Source organism: Eschrichtius robustus, chromosome 13 (assembly GCF_028021215.1).
Source record: "Eschrichtius robustus isolate mEscRob2 chromosome 13, mEscRob2.pri, whole genome shotgun sequence".
Lineage (NCBI taxonomy): Eukaryota > Metazoa > Chordata > Mammalia > Artiodactyla > Eschrichtiidae > Eschrichtius > Eschrichtius robustus.
In genome coordinates this window covers 98,547,062-98,558,606 of record NC_090836.1, presented here as the reverse complement: position 1 = coordinate 98,558,606, position 11,545 = coordinate 98,547,062, and the positions used below count along the sequence as shown (strand labels likewise).

Here is an 11,545-nt window from a genome sequence, read left to right as displayed (position 1 = left end):
TTCTCATCAATAGTAGGTTGTGTTCACAGGAAATGAAAACTGCCCAGGACCTGTAACAACTTGTCTGGGTGTTGGGTTTTGTTATCTTTTGGGTGTTTTCACTTTGGCCAATACCAGTTGTCTGGGGGAGAGACTTAACTGGTTGGATCCTGTAAAATTTCGATATGATGATTAGATCTTTATAGAGCTGAACCTGAGTAAACTCCTGCATGTACTTGTGAGAACCCAAATCAGAAGTGGCCATAGGAACAAGGTTACATTTCTGTGTTCTGAAATCCCACAGAGATCACAAGAAGGCATTCTTAATTTTGTATACCTGTGTATACTACATTCCATCCTAGGAATTGATACCAGTTGTTAGTGAAGCTGACAGCTTTCAATGCTTCAGGGATTGCTTAGTTTGTTAGGTGAGCCAGGTGCTCTGTTTCTCTGGTTTCTCCTGCTCATCCCCTACAATTTGGGCATTTTCATTGTCATTAGCACTTAATATTCCTGAGGTTATTATTGTGGATGTCGTTTTTTATGTTAACCCTATACCTCAGTACTGTGGATAATTTCAGTCTTCCTCGTGTAGTTTTCTAAATAATAACATTGGCATGTGTTCTAATGAAAATTGTAGCAGACTACCTGCCTTTTCTGGGTTTCTTTTGTTGTTATGAACTTTCCCCATGTTGTTAGAATTTTCTGAGATAAATAGGGCTTTTCATTCCATTTGGCATACATTTATGAATGCTGTCACATGTTAGACACTGTGTGAGCTCTGTTAATACAGAGGCATTAAACCATGTGGTAAAGAGCAGTAATAGAGTTGGGAACAGGTTCTGAGGGATCATAAATGAGGGGTATTTAGCATATCCATGGAGGGTGTGATCAGGGAGGCTTTCTGGAGAAGGCAGCACTTAAACTGAGTTTTGAAGGAGGAACAAGAGTCAGTTGGTAACAAGGATGATTTTTAATCGAGGCAAGGCTGGAGAGAAGGAGCACAGTTAAGAAGCTACTGCTGGGGCTTCCCTGGTGGCGCAGTGGTTGGGAGTCCGCCTGCCAATGCAGGGGACGCAGGTTCGAGCCCTGGTCTGGGAGGATCCCACATGCCGCGGAGCAACTCGGCCCGTGAGCAACAATTACTGAGCCTGCGCGTCTGGAGCCTGTGCTCGTCACCGAGAGACCGTGATAGTGAGAGGCCCGCGCACCGCGATGAAGAGTGGCCCCCGCTTGCCGCATCTAGAGAAAGCCCTCGCACAGAAACGAAGACCCAACACAGCCATACATACGTACATACATACATACATACATAAAAAGAATGTAAGCAGACAAGAATATCATTTAAAAAATTAAAAAAATAAAAAACAAAAAAGAAGCTACTGCTGAAGTACACACTACCACCTACAGAATATTCTGGTGAAAAACTTCAACCTGAATTGGGTCATGACTCTGTATGAGTCTAACTCCTAACTTCCTGGAAATAAAGGGGATGGAGCAGTATGTTAAATGGCACCTTTGGGATACAGTTAGCAGAATCCAAAATGTGGGGAAACAGTCTGGTTATTTTCAACAAATAAGCTACAAGAAAAGAAAAGAGGAAATAGAAATCTGTAGATTAAAAGAGCTTTAAGAGGGAATTCCCTGGCAGTCCAGTGGTTAGGACACCATGCTTCCAATGCCCGGGGCCTGAGGTCGATCCCTTGTTGGGGAACTAAGATCCTGCAAGCTGCGTGGCGTGGCCAAAAAAAAAAAAAAAAAAAAGTGAGAGAGATACATTAATGAAATGCAATATGTTGTCCCTGTTGGACTCTGATTTGAATAAATCATCTATAAAAAACTTATGAGACAGGAGGGAACATTTGAACATCTACTGGATAGTTGATGATATTGAAAAATTTTTTTTAAATTTAGGTGTGGTAATGGTATTGTAGTTATGTTAAGAAAATAGTTCTTATCTTCTGGGTTTACAGAATAAAGGTGAAATTAGGTGATGCTTAGATTTTGCTCCAGAGTGATCCAGTATTGGCTGGGTGCTAGGGGGAAGCAGGCATGTATTGATAAATTTTGAAGCTAAGTGATGGGGTACATAAGCTGCTTATTATGCCATTCTTTCTACCTTTGTGTATGTTTGAACTTTTCTATAATGTTTTTATCGATAAAAAGCTGTTACTGTACTCCAGGCAAGAAATATTAGGGACCTAAAATAAAGCACTGGTTGTAGGGATGGAACAAAAAGGATGGATTTGAGAAATAAGTTGTAAGATAATTAGTTAAGGGCTTCCCTGGTGGAGCAGTGGTTGAGAATCTGCCTGCCAATGCAGGGGACACGGGTTCGAGCCCTGGTCTGGGAAGATCCCACATGCCGCGGAGCAACTGGGCCCGTGAGCCACAACAACTGAGCCTGCGCGTCTGGAGCCTGTGCTCCGCGACAAGAGAGCCTGCAACAGTGAGAGGCCCGCGCACTGCGATGAGGAGTGGCCCCCGCTTGCTGCAACTAGAGAAAGCCCTCGCACAGAAACGAAGACCCAACACAGCCATAAATAAATAAATAAATAAATAAATTTATATTAAAAAAAAAAAAGATAATTAGTTAAACTTAGATGTTTGGGGCAGAAGGGGAGGGGAGTCTTAAGTTTATGGTTTAAGACCTGAGTACTGTTACCTAAGTTAAGGCGAATGGAAGCAATGTATCTTGAGGGGTTGGTGCAAAACAATGATATTGGAAGTTTGCTTTTGTACATACTGAGTTTAGGATAGCCAAGCCACGTAGAGATGCATAGTTGGTAGCGTACAAGTAAAGGTAGGGCTTGATATGGATCAGTATGTAGGTGGTGGTTAACCTTAAGAAAGGCTGAGGTTGCCCAGGGAGAATATGTACAAGAGGAAAGGAAAGGGGTGCTCCTGAGAGGGGCAGAGAAAGAGGAGCCATGTAGAATTCTGAGAGGAAAGGTCAGAGAGGTAGGAAAGTAGGATTTTTAAAGGAAGTCAAGGAAATAGGAAATTTTAAGAAGAGTATGGAAACCATGACAAATCCAGTAGGAAGGTCAAGTAGGATAAGAACTTGTCTAGTTCCTCTTGATTATGAACATTGAAGGCCTTTGGGGAGCCAGTGGTGGGTGGGAAAGCTTTATGAATAAACTATATTGCTATACTGCAGTTATTAAGTCCCTTTAGAGTGGATTAATAGACTGTAGATCATATTAAATTTTTGTTAATTAGCTAGAGAGTTATGATTAAAAGCAAAAGAGCTTTTATTTTTTTGGGAATTAAGATCATTACCCTTCATTTCCCTGGTGCCATCAACTTGAAAATCATGTTCACATGTGCAGAGACCTTTTCAAAGTTTAGTTCTCTTTCTATGAAATTTTGCTCATTTGCACAAAAATTAGTGGATTTGAAGCTGCCACAGGAGTTCAGACTTTTAGAATTGTGAAACCTGTTTTAAAACCAGTTTTCACATTGAGTCTGTTGCTGTGCTGATACTCTTCAGGGTGAATGCAAAATCCTAGCAGTAGGCAGATTGTGTTGCTTATTGTTGGTTTTTTTTTAAGATTAATTTTTTGGATTTCTGTTTTAAAAATTGTTTTCTTTTTATTTAGCTCCTTTTATCCCAAAGTGCAGATGAAATAATGGGTGTGGAGTTGCTGTGAAAAAGTTAAACAAATCAGTTGAAATGTGATATGTTAATGTTACTACCACCACGTGACTGTCAGTACTGTATCTCTGTCGGGCTGGAATATTGACAGTTGACATTCCAGGCACTCTTCTACAGCAAACAGAAAAGTTTTGGCAGAAGGGAAACAGCCCTCTGCCCTTCCTACCATCTTCTTTGCAGGAATCTTATAATTTGTATTTATTTTCATGTAAGTACAGAACTGTGAGAACTTGTTTCACTTGAAAAACCCTCACACAGCAAATTGTCCAGCCCACATATGGACAAAGGAATGACTCAAGCTTTTAGGGATTCTTTTGCTTTAGTTGGTAACCTCTGACCAGACTATCATGTAGTCCGAGAGCTGAAATTTACCCGTTTTTCATAAGATGGTTTGAGAGCTTGGTTGTGAGAAGGGGCCAGTGAGAATGCTTCTCTCTTCCCAGAGCAGCATTTAGCCCACACCGGCTGCCACTCCGTTGCCTGTTGAGTCATTCCCACAGTTCTATATAGAGCTTTTCTGGCTTTTCTTTTAAACATGATGTTCTTGGAGTGAGAAAGAAAGGAAGTTTTTTCTCCTCCACAGAATCTCCCCCACCGCAAATCTGCATTGCTTTCTCTTTTCTAATAACAGAATATTGCCGTCAATCATTCTGAGACTACTTTCTCTTTTAAGACCTCTAAGCGCTTTCATTTATCATTTGTGTGACTACGTGAGCATTAAGGCATTTGCTGGGCTGAGTTTGCCCAGTAGGCTTTCAAGATACAGGCTGTCACCCAGAAAAAAACTGAGGCATTCTAACTAAACATACCAAAAATGGATTTCTAGTTTTCAGCTATTTAAAAGTCAATCAGGGACTTCCCTGTTGGCGCAGTGGTTAAGAATCTGCCTGCCAATGCAGGGGACGTGGGTTCGAGCCCTGGTCCGGGAAGATCCCACATGCCGTGGAGCAGCTGAGCCCGTGCGCCACAACTTCTGAGCCTGCACTCTGGAGCCCGCGAGCCACAACTACTGAGCCTGCACGCCTAGAGCCCGTGCTCCACAACAAGAGAAGCCACCGCAATGAGAAACCCGCGTACTGCAACAAAAAGTAGCCCCTGCTCACTGCAACTAGAGAAAGCCCGCGCACAGCAACGAAGACCCAACGTAGCCCCGCCCCCCCCAAAAAATTCAATCAGATATGCTGAAAGGCATCTTAATATCCTTATTATGAATATCAGTAAAAAGTACTGTGAAGGGAAGGAATGAGTTTTTAATTTTGAATAAATGGAAATTGCTAAAATTTGAAAAGATTTTAGTTTCTTTTTGTTTTTGCGATGAAAGATTAAAATGCCCATGTTCGTTTTTATTCAGAAGATCCTGCTCTGTGCTGGTGGAAAAAGGATTGAAGTTTGTTTATGAGGAAAGGGAAATTCTTATTTCTATAACTGTCTTCTTATGTGTTCCAAACGTCCAGCAAGATCATAAAGCATTTTAGAAAAGTCAGTAACATCAGTAAGCTGTCTATTCACAGATCCCGTGTCTTACACAGGCTCAAGTAAGGAGCTCTTTTAGGGGTTTGGCAGATCTGAAAGACAGATTAGAGCTCCGGAATGTATTCAGATGACTTTTTGAAACAGATATTTTAATTGGAGAGGGAGTGGAGAAATATCTGTGCTTCTGTAGTTAAACATTCAACTTCCTTAGCCTGTTATCTATAAATACCACAGACGAAAAAGCCGTTAGAACGCTTTTTCAGAAAACTAACTCACCGTACACATTTATTTGTGTGTATGTGTTTATATATGCCTGATCCCCATCCCACCTCCCATTAATGGGTCAGTAATTGGGCTGTGTCTTTCACAAGATTGAGCTGTTTGGATTATGTTTAATCTGTTGCTCTAAACTGCATTAGCAGCAGAGTCCCTCATACTAAGGTTTTGAACAAAACTTTGTCTTCTCTTCTTGAAAAGAGAGGGGAAAAAAAGCAGTTGATCTCTTTTCTGAAGGTCTTTCTGTCCATCTCTCCCCTCCCCCCAGAGACGAATAGCAAGGGGAGGAGCTCACTCACTGTTCTAACCACATTTCATATGTCTTAACTTGAGTGCTTTTTGGTTTCCTGTCGGCAGTAAATCAACTCTGTGCCATCCTGACTTGTGTGAAGGGTGGATAAATTGGTAACTGCACTCAGAAGGGGAGTGAGTTCTCACAGTCTCATCTGAGCATAAGGCATGAGACTGAATTTATGAAAGCTTTAGTAGCCTCTGAAGACAACATCTTTCTTCTGCGACTTTGAGGTTTTTTCATTATATTTGTGGGCTCTTGTTTCTGAGAAGAACCTGTCATGACGCTACTGGAACCTGAGATGTTAATGATGGCTGTACAGTCCGGTAATTCCCGTATTGCCTGCAAATCCTATTTGCCATAGGTTTCTTAAAAAACATTGGGCATATTTGTACTAGGATTGGATGGAGATGGGGAGGAAGATAGAGGGAGGGTAAATATAAATTGTCCAGTAAATGTACTGCATTTTCAGGTTTTTATTGTAAAAAATATTAATAATATTTTCCTGATTGCAAATTTTAGATCTTCAGACATAGCTTTGAATTAGATGCTTACCGATCTTAAGACTGTTCAGTGAGGAGACATGTGAGAAAAAACTACTTGTCTTCTTTAATCAAGTATTTTTTTATTGTCCGTGGTGCTGCTTTTAATGAGGGATAATTAAATTGCTTTTGCTGTTTTATACAGTACTGTCTTTAATCACTAATCTACACTCTTCTTTAAATGACTCTTTGTGAAAGCGTGTCTTAAAATTTTTCCTTAGCTGTTCTTCTCTTTTGTGGTAAATCTTTTATTTGTATCATCTTTTGGTTCTTTGGAAATGCTCTTGATAACATGTAGGATTGGGACTCTGAGTTTTGGAGATGAGGAAGTTTGAGCAAGGAGGCAGCCAGTCAACAGAAGGAATGCAGGATTTTTGGAGTTCTCTTAAAAACAGTTTTCCCAATTTAAAAGTGTCTTTTAAAACATTTTAAAAATCCAAGTTTGTTTTTAATGATTTCTTTTAGTGTTCTTAAACTTGTAAGTTAGATATCTAAAAATAGGGAATGTTCTTTTGTTATTTTTAGACTTCTACTAAAATGTAGTCTGTAGTGTTTTCCTGTTTCAGAGAATATCTTGAAAGATTCATACAAGTGGCATTTGGGGACCTCTTCCCATCCACTGGCCTTCACTCAAAGGAAAATTAGACTCCTTGGTGCTGGCAGATACTGTCTCAGGCAGAACTGGTCTCACTGTTCTCCTCGGGGAGCGCTTAGATAGTATGTTGAAAGACACAGATATCCATCTGGAGACACAATCAGATGCTATCACATTGCACTTTATGGACAGGGTATGGACAAAAAGGAAAGATATTGCTACCGTTCTGCTTTTTCTGGTTTTACAAATAAGATCATGATGAGTCAGTTATTAGTTGAGTCTTTCTGTTCATGTATGCTCTGCATTCCAGGTTCCTTTCCTTTTCCTCCCACAGATCTTTTGAGCTTTGTGTTCTAAACAAGATAGTATGCTTATCTGAATGTTTCCCATCTGTCTTTGATGAAATAGTTCCCAGTTAAAATGAGTCAGATTTTTTTTTTTTTCCCTGTTCTGTATCCTGGTTCTCTGCTGTATGTGGGCATTGCATATTTTATTTTAGGGAGTAGAAGTTAGCATTTGGACTCTCTCTCCCTTCTTTGATCATCTTGTTACTTACAGATAATCTCAGTCCAGTAACTTTTCTTAATAAAAGTTAAAAGATTGCTTTTCCAACTTCAATTTAACTGAAAAAACAAAAACAAAAACAAAAAAAACAACAAAAAAAGATTGCTTTTCTCTGAGCTAGTGTCTCACTGTTCCTAGCTGGATAAGGGAAAGGGACTTACTTAATATTTTCTTGTCTTGCCTAAGAGCTGGTTTTCCTGTGACATATGTTGGGTAGGGCTAGCCACCCATCTGTTGGACCAGCTACTTCATAAAACTTTTAAACGATAATAGTACGTAAGACAAGTATGGATGAAATTGACAGGGGTGTTGGATACAGGTAGAATGAAAGGTCTGCAGAGAATAGCATGTATGTGGACCTTTTTCTTTTGCATATGTTCATAAAAGTAGGGAAACTGGCTATAGAAAGGAGTAATAGCAAACTGATTGCTGTAGTACTTGTGGTTCCTAAATGTTCAAAAACCTTAGTACTGTGTTGCTTTGTAAAATTGTTACTGTGTTCTTCTGAAGCTGTAACCATTATACTGGATTGTAATAGTAAATAATGGGTGTATGATAGGAAATGAAAAAGCATCTCTTATGAAGCTTTAATAAAAAAAAAAGCCTATCATTCTTTCTATAAAGTCAAGACATTTAGACTATGTGAGCTGTAGGTTTTCCAGCAGTAAAGTATTTGGATTTCCATGAATATATGCTTTATAGGTGAAACTACTATTTAATGAAATGTTTAAAGTAATGAAACTCCTTTGACAAGATTCAAGATACAAGGTTTTCACCCTAAATTAAACTTTAAGATACTGAATGTTACGGCAAAGTTCCAGGATACGTTGTGTTTCCATTTAGTATTTGAAGCTTGGAGATTTTTGGTGAGGCATACTTGCATGAGGAGACTTTCATCCTCCTCACTGCTGGTGGTCTCTTTCTGACCCTTTGAGATCCAGTACAGATGCTGCCTTTCTGTGAAACCTCTCTCGATAGAGTCAGCCCTTCCTTCTCTCTGTTCCTGCAGCACCACCTTTTACAGTGTAGACTAATTATTGTTTTTCATGTCTTCCTAATTAGATTATTAGCTTCTCAAAGGCTATATATTCATCCATATATTGGCTCCTGACATTGGCACATGGTAGACACTCAGTATGTATTTTCTTTTTATGTATGTATACATATATGTATGTATGTATGTCTGCGTTGGGTCTTCGTTGCTGTACGTGGGCTTCCTTTAGTTGCAGCTGGTGGGGGCTACTCTTTGTTGCAGTGCATGGGCTTCTCATTGCGGTGGCTTCTCTTGTTGCAGAGCACGGGCTCTCGGCGCGCGGGCTTCAGTAGTTGTGGCACGTGGGCTCAGTAGTTGTGGCTCGCGGGCTCTAGAGCGCAGGCTCAGTAGTTGTGGCGCACGGGCTTAGTTGCTCCGTGGCACGTGTGATCTTCCTGTACCAGGGCTCGAACCCGTGTCCCTGCATTGTCAGGCAGATTCTTAACCACTGCACCACCAGGGAAGCCCCATGTGTTTTATTTTTTTAATGAATGAAGAAATCTGGTTTGGCATACTTACCCTAATAAATTGGCATAAGCGTCCTAAATCAAGATTTTATGAAAGTATTTTAAGATCTGTTGTTGTATTAAGACATGAATCCTCTAACTATCATCCTGTATCTTAGCCAGGCCTTGCCCTAAGCGTGTGCTGTTGAAAGCACAGCTTTCAAAACTGAAGTTCTTCCGCATCTCAGGATGTGCAGTGTGCACTGTCTTCCTGCGATGTGTACTGCTAAATCCAAGTGTTCTGATCAAGTCACAGAGGATTAAAGCACCTATCACCCCTATGGAAACCTATCTAGGTCATTGTGATTAGAAAACTAATTATCTGAGATGGACATTTGGGATTTCTGAAGCTAAGACTAAGGGAATATTGGGGCACAGCACTGACTCTGGTATGTTTTAGAACCAAGGAATGCCAGGGCTCAGCCCTTGACAGCTAATATGTAAGGCTTTGACCAGGCAGGCCCTGTCCCTGCATCCAGCCAGTGCAGTCTTCTTACTAGTTTATAACTGTACAACAGTGGATCATAGTTCCCTTTGTAGAGAAAAGGATTGAAGCAATTTCCTAGGTATGTTTGGTCACATGATATACACCTGATCTTGATGAGGCACGGTTAGGGAGTCAGTTTGTTTTTTCCGTCTCTCCTGTACGCATGTCTCTGCATACCCACCCACCCACCCATGCACACACACAGACTCCATCCACACCCTACACGCCCCTCCTCACTCTTGTCTTGTATAGGATATCTCTGGAAGGACTGTAAGAAACTGGCAACAGTGACTGCCTTAGGGAGAAGGGATGGAGAGCTGGGGGATTGGGACAGAAGAGACTTTTTGTTCCACAAAAGAATGGAGTTCTCTTTTAAATTTATTATGATTATGGGATACCCCATAATTGTGAAAGAACATGTAGAGTACATATTACAACAGTATATAGAACACACAAGCCCATGGACACATTATCCAACCTGAGAAATGCAGCACAGTGTACACTGAAGTCCTCTAATTACCCTCTTCGATTTGTCCCTTAGAAAACCGCTTTGTTAGTTTGCTTTTAACTGTATATACCTTTTAAATTTTTTATGTGTGTACCCCATACATGCTACCATATAAAAGTGTTGCCTCGGTCCATTTACTCTCTCATTCCTTGATGTCTGTGTACCTAATTCTTGCATATTTATTTAACTTCTGGTTCCCTAATCATTACAGTTTGCCTCTGACCTGTATATTTTATAATAGTATGGGTTAGAGAGAGAGGAGGAGTAATTCATAAAAATAAAGTTAAAGGAAGATGGTGGGCAGACAACTTTTGCCCTTTTAGGTGATACATTAATTCTTTAAGGAAGGGCCCCCTGTTTGGGTTCACATCACTCAGGGGTCTATAGCGCTAGTGAAAAACTCCAGAACCTTCAGCAATAACTACCTTTTGGATCTACTAATACTCTAAATGTTAATGTGGGCTTTTAAAAATATGTTTTTGTTTATGTTCAAGAAATTTTAGAGCTTGAAGGAAACCTTAGGTATTTTCTTGTCCTCTCCGTTATTTAAGATGAGGAATTTGGCCCTTTGAGGTTAGTTAATTTCCTGAAGTCACATGATTAATTAGTGGCAGAGATGGAAGGAGAATTCATTTCCTTACTCCCATGACAGTGCTCTTTCTGCTATAACATACTTACAAAGAAACCATCAGAGACCTTTGATGTATGAGATTGTTTATAATTTCCCCCAGAGATCTTGGTTTCTTTGGGTTTTCCCTTGCAGGTTTCTCCCACTACTCAGAATGACTCACATCTTAAGAGGTGGAGATAAAAACCAGTGCCTGGGTGTCTACCTCCTGCCCCTGGGAAGTGGAGTCAGATGCTACAGGCCCTGTGGTTCCCTGGTTCCCTGGTGGACCTCCATCTTGCCCTGCCTTCTCTGGCCTGAGTGCTGATCTCATACCTTGATGATGATCTCAGAAGACAGGTAGGCAGACAAACAGATGTTGTCATCAGTATTCTGGATTACATCTTTACTGCCCTTTCTCTGACTTATTAATTTATCTGGGGTCCCCTTAGAGTAAGGACCTAGATCAAAGGAATTTGAATTCATCTGTCTGTCTCTATCTTTTTTTCTTCCCTTTTGTTTCCTTTTGGATGAGGCAAGCTGTCAAGACCATGAACCACAGTTTTAGCTTTATTAAAACAGTGCCAAATTAAATAAAGATGAGTCTCATACAGTCTTGTTTTTTTTGGAACTTCACTTTTATGATTACCACATGCATTATTTTTGAAAGGATTTTCTTTGTAATAACAAGGGGGAAAAAAATTAAAAACCTCCCGCTCTGCCATCAACAACAAAAAACAACGTTCTCTGCCTTGCTCTCAACAAGCTCAAGGGCAGTATCAGGCTGAGCTCATGTTGTTAGGGGTCTAGGGCATCCTTAATCTCACGGCAGCCACATAAATGGGGTGGTGGCAGCAGTCTAGTGAGAGTACAGAGGGCCTAGAAAAGAGGTATCTGTGGCAATTACATAGTGAAAATAAACTCAGTAGTGAAATTTTTATAGTGTATCACACTTCTAAAGTGTTTTTATGTGTATTATCTTATTTGATCTTCCCAACAATTTTAAGGTATCTGTACCTTCACAT

General features: G+C 40.3%; 1 protein-coding gene across 4 annotated transcripts in view; it reads left to right on the top strand.

Annotated features, from left to right (window-relative positions):
* The first annotated feature begins 5,783 nt into the window (after positions 1-5,783).
* MRTFA (myocardin related transcription factor A) overlaps positions 5,784-11,545 on the top strand; it is a 104,129-nt gene continuing 98,367 nt past the window's right edge. For 2 of the 4 annotated variants that reach the window (XM_068560145.1, XM_068560144.1), the window contains exon 1: positions 5,784-6,004. In XM_068560145.1, the coding sequence (XP_068416246.1) occupies positions 5,959-6,004 (46 nt within the window). In that variant the 5' untranslated portion in view covers positions 5,784-5,958. The remainder of the gene's footprint in view (positions 6,005-11,545) is intronic. The other 2 variants (XM_068560143.1, XM_068560146.1) reach the window with 2 other exon arrangements.